At 42.9% G+C, this 23,287-nt stretch overlaps 1 protein-coding gene across 1 annotated transcript; it reads right to left on the bottom strand.

Annotated features, from left to right (window-relative positions):
• Window positions 1-2,622: 2,622 nt before the first annotated feature.
• eya3 (EYA transcriptional coactivator and phosphatase 3) lies at window positions 2,623-16,876 on the bottom strand (the record flags this gene model as incomplete). Its single annotated transcript, XM_080527357.1, has 19 exons — window positions 2,623-3,630; window positions 3,843-3,943; window positions 4,405-4,526; window positions 5,397-5,511; window positions 9,637-9,797; window positions 9,987-10,045; window positions 10,614-10,703; window positions 10,836-10,919; window positions 12,142-12,329; window positions 13,160-13,340; window positions 13,919-13,998; window positions 14,302-14,433; window positions 14,729-14,838; window positions 15,086-15,155; window positions 15,291-15,371; window positions 15,811-15,902; window positions 16,353-16,402; window positions 16,555-16,648; window positions 16,830-16,876. 19 exons carry the CDS (start codon window positions 16,874-16,876, stop codon window positions 3,550-3,552), a joined length of 1,938 nt encoding a protein of 645 aa, XP_080383483.1. The 3' UTR covers window positions 2,623-3,549.
• Between the last annotated feature and the right edge of the window lie 6,411 nt (window positions 16,877-23,287).

Raw genomic sequence — 23,287 nt, forward strand, 5'->3', positions numbered from 1 at the left:
AATGAAGATTGTAACATTGCAATGGAATGATGATCAGTTGAATGAATGCATACATTAGTAACTGAATGAATTAAATAAAACACTTTCAACGTTTTTTATTTTATTTACACTGCATGAGTGTTCTTATAGTACACAGGAAAAACATAGGGACAAGTGTTCATATATGCATGTATAACAGTGTTCCGGTCCCATAAAAAAAAAAAGGGAAACAAAGTGGGAAAAACAAACACATTTGAGGCCTTTTCCTTATGTAGGATCATCACTGGCTGGGTACTCAGATAACATGATCATGTTGAGCCAGATTATGTTCATACCAAGCTACAGTATGTGCCTTCATAGCTCCTTGCATTGAGTTGAAATATATATTTTAAAAAAACAACTACATGAAGTCAACACAAACTAATCAAATAAACTTCAATGAAACAACGTTTTTTTAGAGAATATAAATGTAAATTGTTTCTGTTCCATGAACACAAATCCAAGGGAATAGCAAAAACAGACCCATCCCCAAATAAGTAAAAAACATTAAAAAAAAAAAACATTAGAGGATAAAATAAACAACCACTGATAAATACATATAAATACCGTAACACATATTTTGACCCCCCCAATTCCAGGGGAAAAGCAAGCTAGAGATGTGACAACAACTGTCAAAATGAAATGGTTTGGGTTAGGTAATTTTCAACGATGAAATAGATCTTGATATCCTGATTCATCAGGAAAATCTCTGGACAACAAATCAGTTCCATGATTGCACAGTCAGTGATCATTCAAAAAAAACGAAGACACAGATTAATGCTCCATGTTGCCGTATCAAGAGTCCATCCTTCTGCCAACATTCAGAAATTCCATGACCCAATAACTTGACATCCTTCTGAAGGATTGAATCCAGTATCTTGCAATGTATGCATTTTTTTTTTCTAGACTCATTAGGTAGTACTGCTTTGGACATACACCTAACATAAGGCAACTATAAACCTGCTTCACTCCATCGGATGGGTCTGAACAGCATTCATAGTACCATAGGATACATACAGACTGATTGTCTAAGCGATAAAAGCCATTCACAGCGATGACAGAAATGGGGTTTTAGTTTCCCAAAAAGGAAAGAAGGACACGATGACTAAACAAACAAAGCCTGTGACTCCAGCTGTGTGTCGCCATAGCGATCAATAAGAAAAGAAAACACGTTAATCACATTCAGTGACTGTTTCAGTGTTACTGAAGCTCAAAAGAAAGGTTTCAGCGACAATGAATAGTATACATGATAGTAAAAAAAGAAAATGATTAAAAAGAAAAACAAAACGGGTGGAGAAAACAACACGTCAACTAATGTATGTAACAACAACAGCATCGACGACAACAACAGCAACGACAACAACAACCATGTTTGATAATGCGTTAAACACAGTATTTCCCTTAGATGATATATTCATATATAGATGTCGGTTAAAAGGCACAATATAAATATGTACAGACACTCAAAACGCAAACCAATACACAGAGACCACATTCTCAATGGTCAAGCTGCATGTGTGTAAAAATGTGTAATCTTCTTCAGGCTCAGTATTGTTCAGTCGTAATCTCACACTGATGAGAGATTATCGACCCTTTCATCTCACTTGACCAGCTACGCCCAGCAAGGAAAAATCCCTTGAAATATAGTTAACAGGCAAACCACTCACCACAAATGTATTGCACAATCATCCCTTATTTTTCCCCGATATGTATAATAACAAGGGAGGGGGGTTGCAATGCTTTGGAGCATCATGACAACACTAGGTGATATGCACAGAAAAGCTACTGTTTACAGCTGTCTCTTCAGACATTGGCCTGCACATTCTGCACCAAGGGCTGCCCCCTTGCAGAAACACACCCAGAAGGTTAACATAACAATTCCTGACATGATGACAAACCATAGTTCATGTGCTATTCAAAACCAATTCAAGACCAATTTCTGTGGTAACAGGAACCATTACTCTTTGGGAATATGGATACACAATGGAAAATGTTTGGTAAACTGAACATCACATTTAAACAAGGGCATCAAAGACAGATTTGGTTTCTTGGTGTGACCTGCACCACATCTAACACTATAGCATATGAATGCAAACTGAAGAGATTAAACCAGTTTAGGAAGAAGTAACTCAATTGACTATGAGTTGAAACTAATAATGAAGTAGCAGACATCTAGATGGGAAATGAGGATCACACCGCTTAGACAAGTCTCAGATAAATGTTTTTCCAGTATTGAACAAAAACGACAATTAAGTGTATCCAATACAATATTGAGGACGCATCATGCGAATTGTTTACACTTTGAACCAACTGATTTCAAATGATTCATCAATAGACGTCTCCTTACAGGAATTCAAGGACACTTAGGCCTGTGGTTAACAGATAACCCAAGGAATAATGATAATATATATATATATATATACACACACACACACGTTGAACTTCTATTATGCTCCAAGAAAATAATATGCATTGCTTCCAAGGCCCTACCTCAGTGCCCTTTTAAGCAATGTGTTAATTTACAGAAAGGCCTGTTTTGGCTTCATCTAACACTATACAGCACCCCTGGGCCCTCATCATGCAGTGAGTGGAGTTCAGGTTTGGTTCTTCACTGAGTCTCTGACCACAGATCAGTTTTGTGTACAAAATCAAAAATAAAGACCACAGAAGTCTGATAGACTGTTGAACACAGTGGAGAGGTCTGGACAGGGGACAGATCGGCAGGTAGGGGGAGAGACGTTGTTTGCCATGAGAACACTGTCAGTACCATAGTGAACTAACAGAAAGGTTTACATCCAGATGCCAAATATCTCATTTTGAAAAGCTATAACAGTGCTACCCCCCCTCAGTAACTCTGATTTGCATTCAAGACGGCAAAATTATATCTCAACGCTTTCAAGCTTTGGAATGAGTGCAAAACAACCTAAAAACTAAAATAAATTTCAATCAGAAGTGACGGTTATTCTTCCACGAATACCCTTCCAGAAAGAGTAGAAACAAGGAGGAAAGCTCTAAACAGCGAAACCAAACTGTCCAGGCCAGTGCAGACCTTTGGTCAGTGCTTTGGTCGTCAATTCTACTAAAGAGAAACAGAGAGAAACCGTAACAACAGCCGAGGCTTCTGGGATGTAGAGTCAGAGACATCAGCGAGTGTGGCAGAGCTATGAGATATTGCCCTCCCCTTGTGTCACTTCCTGTTTGTCTTACTGCCTGACTGCTGTGCCCCAGAGCCAGGCTCAGCCTAAGAGGGGTTAGCTGCCATAGGGAGAGGGCTGGGCAGTGGGAGCCCTGCCTGCTTCAGGTCACGTCCAGTCTGCTTCCCAATCACTACCATCCTAACGTCTACCTCAGTCTACGGCCTTCAAATGTGTGTGTGTGTGTGTGTGTGTGTGTGTGTGTGTGTGTGTGTGCGCTTGTATCTATACTGTATGTGTGTCAGAGGGTTGGGGTGGAGCTGAGGACCTCACTCCACAAGCCAGCAGAGAGGTAACTGTATTTCCCTTTTAGTAGCCGACCTCCACCCCTTCCTCTCTACAAGAAGTCCAGCTCCAGGGCTTGGTTCAGGGACACCAGGTCCCCGTGGGTGGTGATACGCCAGAAGGGCATGTTGTGCTGCAAAGACAGAGAGCAACAGAGACACAACATGAGAAACCAAACAGATGTCACACGGGCACCCGTGACTTCTTATCAAACACTCTGCAGAGACTTGTTTATTTAGGAGTACAAATTGATGTGTTTGTATTGATGTGACTGAACGTGTGTGTGTGTGTGTGTGTGTGCATGCGTGCGTGCATGTGTGTCTTCTTCTGAAGAGCATGGGGTACCTGTTTTGCTGCAAATTCCTCATCACGGCCGTCCCCTATCACCACATAGGTGACCTTCTTCCCAAAGCGAGAGACGATACGCTCAAAGCAGCTCTCCTTCCCTATGGGGAACATCGCAAGGGAGATCATCAACAAACTGTCACACATAGGACAACCAAAAAACACACACACACACACACACACACACACACACACACACTCACTTAACTCTAGATTGAAGATACAGAGTATCCACCTTGACATTGAATTCAGTGTCTTTTTAGTCAGTTGGCTGAATAGAGCAGATGTTGTCAGGTCAGTGTGCATACCTATCTTACCTATCAGGTTTACCTATCTTACCTATCTAAACATCTGGTTTACCTATCTTACCTATCAGGTTTACCTATCTTACCTATCTAAACATCGGGTTTACCTATCTTACCTATCTAAACATCGGGTTTACCTATCTTACCTATCTAAACATCAGGTTTACCTATCTTACCTATCTAAACATCAGGTTTACCTATCTTACCTATCTAAACATCAGGTTTACCTATCTTACCTATCTAAACATCAGGTTTACCTATCTTAGTGGCGCTGTAGATGTTCTCTACGGGGAACACGTCCCCCAGGCCGTAGAGCAGCACCTTGGCCAGGGCAGGAACGAGCTGGGTCGTGGTGACCAGAATATTCATACACTTACCCCTGTAACCACACATACACACACACACACACACACACACACAGTAAGAACCAAGCAGGACGGATCTTTCTTTGATATTTTCAGCCGAATAATTTCAGTTACCGAAATGTCTGTGCATCCCTAGTTTACATGCAATTAACTAATAATTACACCTATCAAACTATAGTGGGAAACAAACAGCACAATAATGTTAACAATGTAATTGTTTTAATGTAAAATGTCTCAAGTTCCTTTGTGCTGAGGTGGTAAATCAAAGAATCAGATTTACACCAGTTTTTCCCTGGCTTGCTTTTCGGGGGTTTAGGGTCAGGTGCATTTGTAACCACATCATTTGCCTGTGCAAATATTTGGGAATAATATTTTGAGGAATCACTGCTGTAAACAGCAAGACTGATGAACATGTTGGCTGTGCAAATATTTTGTCTTAGCCTATTGGTGAAATGTATGTTTGAAGTAAAGGCGTCTTATATCAATAAGAGTTAGTACGACAGTAGCCTAAAGACCAAGTTATTTTTCTATTTGGTCACAGAAGGTGATCGCACCAAGAGAAAAGCCCTCCCCGTGTGCAACGGGGACACAACACTGTAAAACAAACAACCAGTGTGTCATAGTAAAAGGTTTAGGAATAAACATCTTGCTTCAGTCACGTTTCTCCAACACACTCCTTTCATAGAGGCACTACGTCACTCGTGGGGGGGCAACAGGTTCGCTGTTAATGTATTTTTTATCGAACCTTTATTTTACTATCTATTTTACTAGAGAGACACAGCTTTTACAAGAGAGCCCTGTAAAGTTTTGTGAGAAACAGTCTTTGTAGAAAGCGCTCGACATATACATGTTATTGATCGATGTTGGCCAACCGCCCTTCTGACCTGGACTGGATGAGCAGCAGGGACTTGAGCGCAGTGCTGAGCCACGCGTCCGTGACGTTCTCTATCTCCGCCTGGAGCCGCAGGAGCAGGTCCCTCTTCATAGGACTCAGCAGGGCTGGAGGGGAGCGTCACAGAGGTACGTCACCACAGCAGCCAGCAGATGGCGCAGGAGAGCACAGTTACAATACACCTCGTTCCAAATTATTATGCAAATTATATTTTTCTCAGATTTTCCTAAATAGTCGATGCAAATGACAATCAGTATAATTTTCAAGTCATCAACCGTTAGAGTATAATTCAAATTTTATTGAACAAACCTCCCAATGATAAAAGGATTTTTTTTTTTAAATAAAAAACTCAAAATGCACTGTTCCAAATTATTATGCACAACAGAGTTTCAAAACATTTTATAGGTTGTAAAGAACTAAAAATTGTAATTTGATGAATTTAGGGTTAGGAGGTCATATTAGGAGGTCATATTTACTGAAATCAAAAGCTATTTCAAACAAAAACATCTTAACAGGTCAAGTTACATGTTAACATAGGACCCCTTCTTTGATATCACCTTCACAATTCTTGCATCCATTGAACTTGTGAGTTTCTGGACAGTTTCTGCTTGAATTTCTTTGCAGGATGCCAGAATAGCCTCCCAGAGCTGCTGTTTTGATGTGAACTGGCTCCCACCCTCATATATATTTTGCTTGAGGATGCTCCAAAGGTTCTCAATAGGGTTGAGGTCAGGGGAAGATGGGGGCCACACCAGAGTTTCTCTCCTTTTATGCCTATAGCAGCCAATGACACAGAGGTATTCTTTGCAGCATGACATGGTGCATTGTCATGCATGAAGATGATTTTGCTACGGAAGGCACGGTTCTTCTTTTTGTACCACGGAAGAAAGTGGTCAGTCAGAAACTCTACATACTTTGCCGAGGTCATTTTCACACCTTCAGGGACCTTAAAAGGGCCTACCAGCTCTCTCCCCATGATTCCGGCCCAAAACATGACTCCGCCACCTCCTTGCTGACGTCGCAGCCTTGTTGGGACATGGTGGCCATCCACCAACCATCCACTACTCCATCCATCTGGACCATCCAGGGTTGCACGGCACTCATCAGTAAACAAGACTGTTTGGAAATTAGTCTTCATGTATTTCTGAGCCCACTGTCATGCTGCAAAGAATACCTCTGTGTCATTGGCTGCTATAGGCATAAAAGGAGAGAAACTCATGGTGTGGCCCCCATCTTCCCCTGACCTCAACCCTATTGAGAACCTTTGGAGCATCCTCAAGCAAAATATATATGAGGGTGGGAGGCAGTTCACATCAAAACAGCAGCTCTGGGAGGCTATTCTGGCATCCTGCAAAGAAATTCAAGCAGAAACTGTCCAAAAACTCACAAGTTCAATGGATGTAAGAATTGTGAAGGTGATATCAAAGAAGGGGTCCTATGTCAGTGTTTCCTCTATATGCATTTATTGGTGGCGGGCCGCCACGAATGAATTTCCTCCGCCACGAATTGATTCAGTCCACAAAACAACAAAAAAAGCTGATTAAAATATATCTGATCCTAGATCAGCGCTATAATGGATGTTGACTAAAAGTGCACCTAAATCCACACCCATCTCTCTCTAACCGCTGATCCAAAATCAGATTAATGACATTAGGGCTACTCCTGATTGGTCTAAATGTGAACCGGCATGAGAACCGTGCAGACTCAACCATCCCCGCTCAGCTTCCGAAATGCTCGGCCGCCTGTGTTTTCTCCTCGCAAATAACGGGCTAAAAGTCACCGGTAGTACCATCTAAAAGATACAAAAAGCTGATCTAGCTAGCTAGGTGCACAAATAAGATATCACGTTAAATAACAGCGACAGATGGATGGATTTTTCAAGAAAAAAGATGTCCCAGACACTTCAAACATTGCTGAAGCCTATGAGCGATATGAAACTGCATGGCTGGGTGTCGTATTGCAGGATTTAAGTTTCTCTATATATTTCGGGACGAGGAGCAGCATGGCATGGTCGGACCTTCCCAGCGGTGCCCTCGGGAACGAACGGTAAGCCTCGTTGATAGTAACGTAGCAGTGGTCTAGTATGTTAGCTCCTCTGCTGGGGCATGACACCTGTTGTTTGTAATTGGGAAGTTCTGTTTGTGTGATTAAAATCGCCGAGCACAATAACTGCTGCGTCGGGATTAGAGTTTTCCACAGAGGAGATGTAGGTAATACTTGGGACATTGCAATTGAAATTGCGTTCAAAGTAAAACACACACACGCAAATATTGACAGTAGAGCTTGGCTTGATAGTGTATATCCCCACTGTGCTGGGTCGCCTCCACACCTGGCACCACAGGGGCCCGTTAATAAGACTGCTGTCTGTGGATTAGTTCGAAAAAAATGTGTCCAATACAACGTTGTAGTTGTTTAGTACAAATGGGTCTATAGCAGCTAGGTAACATTAGTCCTGTATCAGAGTTGTGTTGTTGGGTCTTGTAGCAGGGTTAGCTATAGCAGCTAGGTAACATTAGTCCTGTATCAGAGGTGTGTTGTTGGGTCTGGTAGCAGGGTTAGCTATAGCAGCTAGGTGACATTAGTCCTGTATCAGAGTTGTGTTGTTGGGTCTTGTAGCAGGGTTAGCTATAGCAGCTAGGTAACATTAGTCCTGTATCAGAGTTGTGTTGTTGGGTCTTGTACAGTTGCTCAAAATGCAGATAAGAGAAAGTATAGGCTAATATCAAACAACAATCCTAGAGATGACTAACTCAAACGTACGCATAACTAAATAAAAGCAGGCCAACTAACGACAGCTACACGCCCTCAACTGGGAACATAAAGGATAAATGAATTTTGCAATCGAACGTGTCCTACAGCGACAGCTGGTCGTGCAAATGAGGATCTGTGAAGATTTTTGTAGCTTTTTTTTTTTTGTGCCATCCTCCCTCTAGTTAGAAATTCGGTCGTTGTTTTGAGCGCGCGCGCGTTTCATGCGCGTGCACGCGGAAAAAAATCCGCGGACCTATCCGCCACCAATGGAAAAATTCCTGGAGGAAACACTGTATGTTAACTCTTTGACTGCCAGCCATGTTCAGAGCGGAGAGCTCCACACTGCCAGACTTTTGGGGCATTTTCGCTGAACTTTGAAGACCCACCAAATATTGACTTTTCGGACTACATAAACATTGAACATATCTACCAAAACTTTAGACTCTCTTCTTTCATCAGAAAAAGAAAGTTTGTTTCTAGCCTCTTTGAGTGTTTAGAAATCGGCCGTAGAACATAGGGTGGTTTCAGCAAAAACACCTGATTTTGACCAATAAACAGAGAAAACGAGCTTTTTCTGCAGATTTGATTTGATTTTATTTTTTCTGCACTTTTTCTGTATCGTCCGACTCTGAACTGTTTGAAGAGTCGCGCGATGGCCGCGATGCTCCGCAATGCTCCGCCGCGTTTGGCACATACCCTGATCCGTTTCGCCATTACTACAACCCACAGCAAGCCACTTCCTTCTCCAGGCTTTTATCGAACTACTGCCCCCATCTGGGACCGAAATACATTACACCCAAGTCTGAAATTCACTCGCTAGGTGTAGAACATGTCAATAACGCGATCCCCGCGAAAAAAATAAATAAATCCCAAAGACGCCATTTGGCGTCTTTGGCAGTCAACGTTACTATTCTATAAGACGCCAATTGGCGCCAATTGCCAATTGACGCCAATTGGCGTCTTTGGCAGTCAATGAGTTAACATGTAACTTGACCTGTTAAGATGTTTTTGTTTGAAATAGCTTTTGATTTCAGTAAATATGACCTCCTAATATGACCTCCTAACCCTAAATTCATCAAATTACCATTTTTTGTTCTTTACAACCTATAAAATGTTTTGAAACTCTGTGGTGCATAATCATTTGGAACAGTGCATTTTGAGTTTTTTATTTTCAAAAAAAAAATACTGTTATCATTGGGAGGTTTGTTCAATAAAATTTGAATTATACTCTAACGGTTGATGACTTGAAAATTATACTGATTGTCATTTGCATCGACTATTTAGGAAAATCTGAGAAAAATATAATTTGCATAATAATTTGGAACGAGGTGTATAACTTGTTATTGCACAATCTTTAATATCCTGACGGGCTTTAACAGGTCAAAAACAGAGTGCCAATGCCACACAATGACATGCCAACTCCCTTATTTCAACATTTACAAGAATAACTCCAACATATTCTTTTTTTAAAAGCATCTTACCTCCCACATTCGATTTGTAGCCATTGTAGATCTCCTTTAGACGACGGTAGCGGAAGGCCAGTTTGCGCATCCACTCCACCCCCCCTTGGACTCCCGGGGTGGCCCCTGGGGCCCCTCCTCCGCTGGGGCCGTTAAAGCCGTCCGCTAAGAAGTTGTAGGTACTGAGGGAAGGAAGGAGAGGGAGAAGGGGGGGGAATAGGGAGAGAGGGAGACAGAGAGAGAGAGACAGAGAGAGAGAGAGAGAGAGAGAGAGAGAGAAAGAAAGAGCGATTTCTACATGACTACTGAGCAAAAGATGTGACTTAAGTGTATCCTGGTTAGACCTGGCAGCATCCTAACTGAAGACTTACGTCAGATCCTGTCCACTGTCATCAGAAGCCACGTCTTCCACATGGACCTGATCACATTCCTACAGAGAGAAGAGCAGGGAGGGATAAAGTAATGCTGTAACACTAATGAAAGATTCTCTCATTAATTAAGCAATATCACACGAGAGGGAGTGCTGTTATACTGAATATCAGCACGGCTCGTGTTCGGTCGTAGGTACGAGGCCGCATGCCGAGTACCGAAGACAACTGGACTGTTGCCTAGTAACCTGAACACAAACATGTAGTCTAATTAACGGTCATTTAATAGAACACCTGTGCGGCGGAGTGATACATATAGTTAAAAGTCCCAGTTCTGTTAATCTGTATATCGGCACTCATGAAAGTTCACCTAACCATTGCATGTTTTTTTCCCACATGTGCATTTCCTCTCATGGCTCTCATGAGAGTACACACCAGGGGTGGCTGGTGGAGGTAGAAATCGAGGACGGGCTCATTGTAATGCCTGGAATGGAATGAGGAATGGTATCAAACCGTTCCCTCGATTTCTGCCTCCCGTGGTACACATGCATTGTCTCCTATGACGGTCAGCTCATTGAGAAAAGACAGTACGGTGTTGTCACCGGAGCCAAAGAGGCTTAGCTACAATACCTCCAGGTCATTGAAGAACAGATGAGTGTCTGCCAGCTCAAAGATGAGCTCCTCCATCTGGAGGCCCAGATTCAGTACAGTAGCTGGGTCCTGTGTGTGAGGGATTGGGGGTTGTACTGGATTAACATCAATTAAAAAACAACATGACATTTTAATCCATAGATTAATCTCTAATTATATATTTTAAATATTTAGATTCCCCCCCCCCCCCGAAAGACACACCTTGACAAACTTCTGAGCAAAGGATCCAGTGAGCAGAGAGTGGAAAATGATAATGGTCTCATCCAGATCCCACAGAAAGATTCGCTGAATGTTGGGAGGAAATGTTGTTGTTAGTATCTGGGGAGTCATCAGATAAAAATATGATATGATGATATTGTACTATGTTTTTGAACTTACATTAATGACTGAAAGACAATTGAGCTTGGTTTATAAACACTCCCTATTACACATCTGAGTGGAGGAGATCAATCCCCTAACAGATACAGAACCACTCACCCAGAGGTGGCAGAAATCGCAGGACAGGCTCATTGTAATGCACGGAATGGAATCAAACCCGCGGATCAATACCCATTCCCTGCACTGCAACCAGCCCATCCTCCGTTGTCTACCTCCACCAGCCTCCACTCACCCAAGTAGAATGTCTATGTCAGTGAGAGACTGTACATCTGCCTGTGTCTGAGTGGGCCCCATAGTAGTTAGACTGAAGACCCACCTCTTCAGGTTACACCTTAAATGCTCCTCCTGAGACATTTTTTTAATTATTTTTTTTACCTTTATTTATACAGGTAAAAACACATTGAGCCCCAAGGGCTCATTTTCAAGTGTGACCTGTTCACAGGCATACAACAACATCCACCACAAACAAATACAATACAAAACCTGGCCTACATAGTCTAAAACTAAAACTAGTCTAAAACAGTCTAAGATAGTCTAAAACTAAACTAAAACTACAAAACCTAAAACTAGACAGCTAAAGAGCTAGGGACAGGGAGGGGTCAGCAATGGGCAAAAGGGAGGGTCAACTCAATTGCAAGAACAAATCATAGACTCGCACTGTATGTCTCTCAGCAAGAGCTTGAAACTGGAAAGAGGGATGAGATGAGACAGTTTAAGTCTCTGCTGTAAAGAATTCCAAGAGGAAGGGGCTGCAAATGAGAACGCCCTCTTGCCTTTCATCTACTGCCCCCCAGCACTGCGTCTCCTGAAGACACCCGCTTTTCCCCTTTACTGTGTACCCTAAAACTTCTATTGCCCCCCTTGTACTGTTTTGCTGTTTCTCCAGTGTCTATATATATATAAAAATAAAAAAAATAAAAAAAAGGTTAGGTCTAGGTCTCTTTTTTAGAAGAAGGTGATAGAAGAAGGTTTTTCCTGCTATCAATGGCCCCGGGCCTGAGCTGGATTACTCTTCCTGCTACGACTGGTGGATTGATGATTCACTTGCTTAGTCTAATGTATTGATTGTAAGTCGCTTTGGAATAAGGCGTCTGCTAAATGCCAAAAATTTAAATGTAAATGTAGTTACCTCCAGATCACTGTCAGCGGGTTGGGAGCTGTCGGACTTCTTGGCCTTCCCCTTGGCTTTCCCAGAAGGATTCCCGCGTCCGTTCTCATCCTGGTCTCTGGCCCCGGTGGGGAGGGCCACCCCTGTGGGAAGAGCCACCCCTGTGGGCAGGGCCACCCCTGTCGGGAGGTTCTCACGTGGGGACGTATCTGAGGGTTAGCACAGACATGTTGAGTACTAACACCTCCACATATAAACAAACACCATTAATTGGCTGTGTTTCTGATTGCATTCTGTTTCCTCTGCAGAACAAAACAAGGTGAAATTCTAATTTCTCCCTACAGTGTCGTCCATCCAGCTGTATAAGAAACGGAATCAAACTTTGTGGGCTTTCAAAGACTTATTTCAGTAGTGGAAAAGATGTTTAGATAGATAGATGGATAGAGAGAGAGAGAGAGAGAGAGAGAGAGAGAGAGAGAGAGAGAGAGAGAGAGAGAGAGAGAGAGAGAGAGAGAGAGAGAGAGAGAGAGAGAGAGAGAGAGAGAAGATATAGAGGGATGGACGGATGGACAGATAGACAGATAGACAGATAGATAGATAGATAGATAGATAGTTAGATTTTCTGGGTTGTTGAAAGAAAGTGAGTCTTATTATGGTAGCAGATAAAATTGGAGATGGCAAATAGTGATAATATCTCCGATAGGTTGCATATAATGTCAGATAACTAAGATAGTTCAATGGAGTGGGTAGATATTTGATTGGTTGAGTGGTAGACTGGATGGTTAACTGGGTGAGAGAAAAAAGCTTAATAGTTAAAAATGTTTAATAGTATAATAGTAATAATAATTTGCTGGGTAGTATGAAAGAAAGTGAGATGTTAGACCTCTTAATATTTTTTTTAAATTGGATTGGTGTGAATAGGTTGTAATAAGTTGTAACTATTGTAGTAATAATAGTAATAATAATAATAATAATAATAATAATAATAATAATAATAATAATAAGTATGTCAAAGAACAATTTGCTGCAGCAAGCCCACCTGTAGTGCTGGGCAGTCCAGCTGAGGCACTGCCCTCAGTCTTTATGGCTGGATACCCAGCCACGCCCACACCGGCTCCATCTCCGTCGCTATTGGGCAGCCCGGCAGGCACATAGTTGGGGGTTGGGGCGTAGTACTGAGGGAACTGATTCTGGCCCAGCGAATTATAGCTGCTGTATTCCTGCAACAACAGGAAAAAAAACAGTAGAACCAAGGATTAGTGTGGAAGGACAACAGGTGTTTTGTGAGAGCCTCTAGTTTCCTTTTCAAACCCAACCTGTAGCCCCTTACCAGGGGAAAAACAGGATATTGGTATAAGCCTTGATCAAATTCAGTGGTGTTAATAGGGCAGGGTTCCTACAAGTTTCAACAAGTAAAATTTAAGCCCTTTCTGAATAGAATTGTTTACCTATTCGCGACACCATATGATAGCTTTTTGTCATCCTCGAGGTGATGAAATTAGGGATTTCACTGCCATACAGACAAAAAAAGTCTGAAGGATAATTCATATAAAATAAATAAGTCCCATAATTACTCAAAAGTACATTTTCATTTCCGATAGATAGATGTGGTCGGACTGATTTCCTTGCAGGACAAGCAATTTTTTAGACCTAATAACTGAAATGTAAGACCTTTTTAGGCCTTGTAAATCGCATTGCTGGATTTTAGACTTTAAGGCTTTTTAAGACCAGCGCAGGAACCCTGTAGAGGATGAATGTCAGAAAAATTGAAAAGAAAGCCTCCCGTCTCCCTGCTTACCTGGTGAGCCACAGTGGCTGTGGTTGCTGCAGTTGCAGAGGGGAGATTAGTGTACACACTGGATGTTGTGAAACTCGATCCTGAAAGACAGAAACCACACTTAATAAACACTGGCGCTGACATGGCAAAACATCAATACTTTACCTCAGTGTGACCAATCCTTTACTCTTCTTTTACTCTACTCTGCAGTGGCAGCGACAGGGGAAGTCTAGCCCTGCGTCTCCCTTAAGTGTACATTTGTCCACTTCACCCTCCCATGTTATCCGAATGGGAGGAGTAGGTTTCTGCTTAACCATAAAACCCCCCTAATTGTTCTTGTCTGACTGTTCAACCTGTTTGGAGCTGCTATTGCGTATGTGAGACAGGGTGAGGTCATGGCTTGCCTTGGCTGGGGTATGAGTAGTGCACCTGGCCAGGCTGGGTTGAGGTATATGCAGTGCTGAAGCTGAGAAACCCAGGCTGGCCAACAGAGGGCGCCTCTTGCACCTCTGTCTTAATGCCTGGCCACATAGAACCTGAGGGTAGAGAGACAGCGAAAAAGAGAGGGGGAAAAAAAGAAAGGAAGACAGAGAGAGAGGAGGGAGGAGGGGAAAGGGAGAGTTAAAAGAGAGACCGTTTCGTAGTCAGGAAAAAGTGCTTTATTTGTCAGGAGAAATCGTAGGGCATTGAATTAACAGGCGCAAAAGCATGTTTTTAAGCTTAGTCATTGTAACAAACAAGAGCGCATGGTGCTGGGTTTAGTGAGCAGATGATGTTAAATGAAGCAGAGGCCCGCAGAGGAGAAGAGGAGAGAGGGGAGGAGGGACTAACCGAAGGGTGGGAGGCCGTATGTCTGGCCAGCCTGGGGAAAGGAGGTGTACACAGTGGACTGGGCCAGCGGAGGGAACCCCACCTGGCTGGTGTAGGAGGTGACCGCTGGGCTGTGGGGCGGGGAGAATGGGATTGTAAGAACCGCTGGAGTGAATCAACGGAATTAGTCAGCTAAACTAAGAGTCTTCACAGGATCCGTATCTTACACAGACACACAGAATCTTCAGTCATAGTTGTAGCCATCCATGGATGGATGGATGGATGGATGGATGGCTGGATGGATGGATGGATGGATATTGTTCACGGATCGATCAAGTCCAAACATACAGGACTATTCTCACAGCGGAGGGCACTTACCTGCTTCCTTGGTAGATCTGTGAGGTATATTCAGAGGCAGTCGTTGTCGTTAGGTCTTTGCAGGTCGCAGCTGGAATGAATGAACAATGAATGAATTAATGAATGAACAAGAGTATGTTGTTTAAAACGTAGGTCTTACGATAATATTTTTTAAATTATTTTTTAAATGCAGGACGATGGTGGGCGAGGAGCGCTTGGCTCATACCGACGTGTGCGTAGGAGCTCATGGACTCGTCGCACGCCTGAGAGCCTGACCCTCTCTCTGGACCCGACTGCTCGCTGCTCACTGAAACCAAAAACACTCACAGTCAACCATCTGTTCCAATTAACACTTCACTACAGTTATCCGTCCCCATGCCACAAACTCCATCTGCTCCAAAAGCAGCACTATTCACACTCCTCCCATCCCAAAAATGACATAGAAGTATCAATTCACACAACCACCACCCGCCTCAGAAATGTTCTTCCCACAGGCAGTTAGGTTGCTGAACAGCTGAACCATGTGCACTGCACTTGACACGTTACACCCTGCACTAAGCACTTGTACTGTATTGTTGTTTTGTTTGTATTGTGGACTATGTTTGTTTCTGTGTGATACTACAGAGAGAGATGAGGCTGAAGAATTTCATTGTATTAATACATATGACAATAAACTTGAACTTGAGCGGGAGCATCTTCCACTCAGAAACTCTCTCGGTCATGCTTTTCACCCGTCCTCCACTCACCTCCATCGAGCTGGGCTCCAGACAAGTCTGTGTAGGAGGTGTCCTGCTCCCCCCCCAGGAGGCCAGGGGGACTGCCATCGTCGCCCAGTCCCCTAGAAAACACATTCAACACCAGCCATCACTAAACATCACCTACTGCCCACAGAGGGTTCACCCTGTGGCAATGAGCAGGGCTATCCATCTTCACTGTCCAACTACCCAGTAATGCATTTCTCGGTGCAGACCATCTAGTAGGCTATTTATTTTTAAAGCAATACAGAAAAACATGGCACAAAATCAAATGGCACGAGTAAAAGCATACGACAATAAAACACACAGCGTCTAGGCACACATTAGGTGACAAGTTTTCATTTTTTGGGGAGCCTGGAGTGTGAGAGAGCTGATTCGACTGATGCAGACAGACCGTGTAAATTTCTGCTCTTTCAGTTCCACATTCAGAATTTAGTTCTCACGTACTGTAGTCTGAGTGGTTTTCCAGAGGAGACATAAAGCGGCCACTTAGAGGCACTAAAGGTTCAAAAACACACACAATCAAAACTGACCGTGGGCCTTTCTCCGGTGCAGCGTCTAGCTCATGCCTGGCCTTTTTGGTCTGTGGAGGGAAAACAAAACACACTCTTTCATTGAAAAATGCTAAAGAAAAATGACAAATAATTAATAAAATAATCCAAAATGATTGGGTCTGCTATGTGTGACAGGCAGTGCGTGCGTGTGTGTGTGGAGGTAAGCGGCGTGTGAACTCACCGGCAGCTCCTGCAAGTCGTCCATGTCTGCTGCTGCTCGTCCTCTGGACATGTCTACGCTCTTACGCTCTACGTCTGGGGAGGCGGTCGGGACCCTGCTTCACACAATCAGACAGACCACGCTTTAAGTAGTCTCCCTATCGGCTGCCATCCACCTGCTCCGCCCCCTGCTCCACTCCCTGCTACCCCCCCACCCCCCATCATATGGGTGATCAGCAGAGGCGTGATGTTGCATACAGGGCAGGAAATGGGGTCCCCGGGTCTAATCTACCTCACGAGAGCGGCAGGTGAGGCTCGCGTGGCTCCGACACACATCGCTCCATGTCCCCGCCATGCTTGTGTTTACAGTCGGATTAGCCGAGCGTGCCTCTAACATGTCTGACCTAACCTACATTTGGGGAAATGTATTCCCGCGGATTATATCAGAGGCATTAAGTGTTCAGGTGCAAGCTGTCGTATCAATAGATGCTGTGGGGGATAAGATCTAACCTCCTTTCGCGCACTGTACGCCTGCTCCGCTTTCTCCTAGACCACTCACCGAGGGGAGAAACTGGGGAAATAGGTCAAAAACATGCGCGCGATGTTTGAGAACCATGTCGCGCACCTGACCAGGATGCCACCTGCATTACAGGCTAAAGGAAGGCACGTGTCAGAGGAACACTCCACATGACTGACCCGCCCAGTGTTCCTGACCTACATCAAAGAGGAACACATTCAATCATGATTCACTGCTTTTATTTTCTTCAGACGCCGTCCCCATAGACCTCACCTGTGTGTGTCAACTTCTGCTAAGCTGACCAACACTAAGTTCATTTTTGTAAGAGCTGGTAAGCTATCGAGAAGCATAAGCATAGCATAAGCTCAGATAAAAGTATCTCTTGTGGCACATACATGAACCAGCCATAATGGCATTGCCCCTATGTTAAGAAAGACAATAAACTCGGCTAATAGAAATCCAAATGATTGCATTTGTTGCTCCACTAACAACTGGGTTGATGAGGAAGGTGCTATGTGTTGCTGACACTGGCAAATAGTGACATCTCTGTTACCACGCCAACCATTCTCAACCTACTACCACCACATGCTGCTGCTGCTACCACAGGTCACCTGGAAGCCGATGTTTGCCTCTGGTGTGTAAGTAGCCATGAGAAACGCTCAGTCACCACACACGCACGCACGCGCGCGCGCGCGCACACACACACACACACACACACACACACACACACACACACGTCTACCTCTCTCAGAATAAGAGCTGCACCGCTCAATTTCATGAAGCCTACGATCAAAGAAGAGAGAAGGTCTTTCTCTACAATTCTGTCAACGCAGAATTATAGAGGCTCAAAAAAGTGTGCACCCGAAAAATTATGTACAGTCACTTCTGTTCCCTCTTACTATCTTTGATGAAGACATCTTCTAAATATGCAGCTTGCTTTGTGCCATATCATAAACAACCGTAGAATCATGTTTCAGCATTGCTCTTTAAAAAAATATAACTAGCTTTCAATAGCATCAGGAAGACAAATGCCCTCGTAACACTGCAACATCAGTGAATACCAAAAGCTGCCAAGTCAGCCTTTTCAACATTCAAGTAAAAATGACAAATCAATTTGATATGTGTATGTATGTATATAGATATGATATACTATATTTAAACTCGTTTGGCAAGGCACGCAGTGGTTGATTGATTACATTGAAGGCTCGAAGGTAAGAAGAAACAAAGTAACATTATATGTGGGGGGGACAAACAGCCTGAGCATGCAAACTGTAGCTGACCAGAAGCAGATTGTTTACATCCACTTGGCGACTGATAGTGAGCCACTGAGGACAAACGCTGTAGACTAAACGGTTGAGATACATCATTTGGATGTTTGTGACGGCTCATTTCCAGGAAGACACTGCATTTTCCCAAGTCAAGGACGGCTTCTGAAGGTGAAAAGCGACTAGCTAAAAAGTAATGGCTAGCTAGAGTAGCCGTCTCACGCAAACAACAACACAACAGATTGATTAACTACCTAACAGTTTACGGTGAAATGAAGGGCTATCCGTCATTCCTGCTGTTAACCTAGTCTAAAATGCTACTCTCTAGTAGCGGGCTACTAAGCATTAAGGATATCTAGTTAGCTGGTACCTGTGTGGCAGACAGACATGTTTTCTAGCCTTGCCTTGTTCGTGCAAAAAGCTAGCTAGCTAACTTCGCTAGCATCGCAAACGGGTTGTATTCTGTCAAATCGTATTCCCTTTCGAAAATGCATCAGCACCATATATGTATGTAATTGCAATTAATATGTATATATATGATCATTAACCTTACCATATGTGTACCAATGTGTTTTATTTTTATTGAAATGTCTTCGTTGTGAATCCACACTGCTTAGCTTTGTCTGTTGTTAAGGACCACTATTTTGCAGGAAGTATTTCTTCTACGCACGCGTTGAACATTCTAGGGCTGCATTCGTAAACTAGCTCTGGAAACCTGATCAGCACTCATGCAATGCCTCTTGTCCAATCAAATTATTTGGTCCCTTGATGACGTTGAACCCAGTGTGGGCTCCGGCGCTCTCAGAGAGAATTTACGAACGCAGCCAAGAGCGAGAGAGGAGATAAATCTATCCTAAAAGGGCTTTGACCACAGGCAGTTCGTGTCCAGTATGATCACATCTTTGCATTAGGCTTCACAAGGTTAAATACACACTTAAAGGAACATTTACATGACTGAATTCAGATGCTGAATTGCATAATGGCAGTATGTATTGTGGTAAAAGGTCGACTGAGGGCAAGTTTGACTGGAAGCCACTTGGAACAGTAGTTGTAAAGCAGCGCACTTCAAGTCATGTATAGCTTCTGATGGTAGTTTATTTTACTGCAAATCTCAAGGAGACATACTTGATATATATCATTGACCCGCAATAACCATGAAACACTTGTCATCTAACAGCATTCAACAGTTTCACTTCAGTTCATGATGCCAAAGTCATCTCTGTTGTGTATTGCAGACAGGCAGTAGACCTTGTAATCAATGGACACATTGTGTCTATATTTGTGCCTTGTGCCACTATTGTATTGCGAAGGACCACAATTATTTGACACGGTTAGGATAAAATATGGTTAAATACGATCTGTTATGCCACTTTCCCTCATTCAAATTTCAGACCAAACTCTCACCTTCATAAAACATTCAGTAACGAGCAAGCCTGCCAGCACACCTCAGTATCCCTATTATTTACTGCTTACGAATGTGCGCCCCCTGCTGCCATTGCGAGGAACTGCATTTTAACTACTGACTTAAATGAGGAACGGCTGTCCTGTCCTGCAAGTGCTATGGTGTTATTAAACCAGAACAACTGCCTCATTGTGATAGTGTGTCTATTGGCGCTTTTCCACTATCGGCCCGGCTCGGCTCTGGTCGGCTCGCTTCGGCACGCTTTTGAACAGTTCTGGTTTTCCACTATACACAAGAGACCAGGAACGAGTAGGAGGAGTAGGCGATAGTAGGCGGAGTTACACGTCATAAAAGCGCGCCATGGTGGTGACGTGTATTTTCACGAGACACAACACAGCCACAACAATAGCAACATGGAGGAACTTGAAGCTATCGTATACTTTTTCCTCGGCATGTGGTATATTATTAACCATGGTTTTTTGGAGAGAAAGAGAGAGAGGAAGCTATGTACACATAATAAAGTCATGTTTTTTGAACCCTTAAAACCACTGCCTTCACTTGTCTGCTTTATGAACTGTAGTATCATTGTGTGCCGTGTTATTCACGGACAAACACGGTGCCCGGAGGCACCCTTTGCGGGTTAATAACTGTGATTTACCGTGGGTTAGGATAACAATTCAAACGTGTCCGGATAGGGGAGAGGACAGGAAATCCAAAACCATTTGAATGGTGTCGATACTACACTCCTATCACGGTCGACACAGCTCGGAGCGAATTCCCGGGTAGAAATTGTCTGTCCACCCGCTGATATCCTCCATGACGTGCTGCTGCTTAGAGCAGCGGGTGAACTCCCGGTTCATTGAGTTTACGGTTAAAAGCATATCTTCTCGGGGTGTCAGCGCGGTGGTTAAGGGCTCAAAATGACCGTATACCGATGGTGAAGTTAGCAAAGGAGTATTGTGTTTGTACCACCTTCATAGCCGGTGTTATTCACGGGCAAAGACGGTGCCCGGAGGCACCCTTTGCGGGTTAATAACTGTGATTTACCGTGGGTTAGGATAACAATTCAAACGTCTCCGGATAGGGGAGAGGACAGGGAATCCAAAACCATTTGAATGGTGTCGATACTACACTCCTATCACGAGTCTATGGCAGGTAGCTACAGCCAACGGGTAACATTACATTATTAATCTGTCTCATAAGCTTTTGCTTATCAGAGGCAGCACAAAGGGGTCACGCAAAATACACGTTGTTTTTAACACAACGCAACAAGCTAATTTCAAAGCAACTGAGGAAAAAGGAAAACAAGAATGCGTTTTATTTAGATTTTTGTTGATGAATTTTATTTACACATTTTAAACAGATTATAATTCATTATTTTATGTGTCCATTCTAGGAATTGATCCTCTGGTCTTTAAACATAGTACAGTACAATATGTGTAATAACATGTAAATAAATATACATGGAAGAAATATAAAACGAATGAGATAAGTAAAGCTTCCAAATATGGAAGAGAATTACCTAGAACTGTATTGCCTTGTTTGTCATTTTATACGGATGGTGTTCATTCTGGAGTCAACACACTAACATCACAGAACACAGCAGGAATAAGTATGTAACACATGTATGGGTGCCTTGACCTAATCAATTAACAAAGCATTAACCAAAGTGATATTACTTTTAAAGCAGAACGTGTTATGCAATGCATTAAAAATGCCAATGTTAGGGCCAACTAGAATCCAATTAGTGTCAATATAATTTATTAAAATGTTTAAAATGTTTAGGTTTGATCATGCTTATTGAATAATTTAATTAATTTGAGAGGATACTAATTCAGGGCATTTTTCTCCATGTAATATTGAATATCATTACTCTTTCTTGCCAAACCAGAGATATTACTGCACTTTTCAGAGCCATGACCATCAATGGCTGTATAGTACTGTCTCAAAACTCAAAGTCCTGCACCAGTGGTTACTTTCTGTCTAAGCTGTTACTGCAACACAAGTTAGATGTTACTGCAGCACAGCTTTCAGGTCCTTGTCTAGACCATGAAGATGACAGGGCAGAAATACAAACACATATGGATCAGGTCTTCTTCACATGCTTTCCATTGCCAGATAGGCACACCTTACAAAATGAAAGACATTCACAGTTCTTTTCTATCACCTAGGACCTTTGTATATGTTGCATATAGATTCAACAACAATCTAGTGGATTCTTCAGTGTTCGCCATAAAACAGCAATCACATTCACTTGCAAGAATAACAATGATTGACATAATATGGGTTATTTTGACTGCAGGCCTATTGCTGGTAAAACCATATATCTTATTTTCTGGATTTATGATAAAAAATCTAATCTACAAACTTCAGATGTGGCTCTAAGTCGACACATTCTCTGGCGGGTAAATGTGTAAAAGTGCAGGTATAGTACAGAGTTAGAAGAAAAACAAAGGTAAGAAAATAAATACATGATTTTTCCACACAAGGACTTTTATATTAGAGGTATAAATAGTTTTAAACATTTAGAGCTGGCTAATATATATGATTTTGTTGTTTGTAATGACTTCAACCTGGCATGACAAGAACACCAGAACATGGAAACCTGATGGGCTTTGGTCAGATTATAACATTCAATACTGCAAAGATGCTTTTAAAACGGTTTTGGTGTTGTCCTTGTTTGCATGAAAATCTTCAGTTCTTGAAGACAAATTGGTCAACAGTGGCATCTGGTTATATCTAGTACCATGGTTCATTACTTGGTCCAGTAGTTTAAAACGACCTGCTACATTACATAGAAATGTCATGTTCACTATTTGTCCTACTTATTTCAGATATGATTTGAGGGTATGAACAGATATGCATCGGTCTGGCCAATGGACAATGAGAGTGGAATTTAAACAATGCATTCATTTTCTTGACCCTTGTTTCCTCATGTGCAATTGAGCATTCACACATACAAAAACAACAACAACAACAACAACAATAAATGCCATGTGATTCAGACATATACATCTTTAACATATGCAGTGTATCATGAAGGCGGCGCCCGCTACAGCTAGTGCCATGGTCCAAAGTCTAAACAGAGGGAAGGGTCTGTTTTGGATGCAGCTGGCTCCTGCCTAGCAACTGTTGCTACCGTTCACGCACTGCCTTTAAACTTGAGGCACTTCACTCGTCTCTCTCTGGCAGTGACCGTGGTCCACAGCGATTAGAGAGCATTGTCCCATGTCCCTCCGGTACGAAACGTTGTCCCCGTTTTCCAAACTTGGCACACTTTGCATCCGTCTCAGGGTTTGGGTTGGGGAGGGGTAGTGGGGAGTCATTGGTGTTGAAGACTAGAGTAGCCCATGCAATCCACACCCACCTCATGCAATCCCACAAGATCCGGACACCCTTTTCCCCATGTCTTATCATCTGCATGTCAGAAATCCTGTCAGGAGGCCATGCGAACCTTCACCAAGGCTGCTCCTCTGTGGTCCCTCTCAGAAGCGGAGGCAGTCAGTGTCTCTGTCGTCTCTATCTGGTCTCCTCTCGTCTACAGAGGTGATAAGGATGGAGGTGGATGCCT

This window comes from Nansenia antarctica, assembly GCF_963989245.1.
Source record: "Nansenia antarctica genome assembly, chromosome: 3".
NCBI lineage: Eukaryota > Metazoa > Chordata > Actinopteri > Argentiniformes > Microstomatidae > Nansenia > Nansenia antarctica.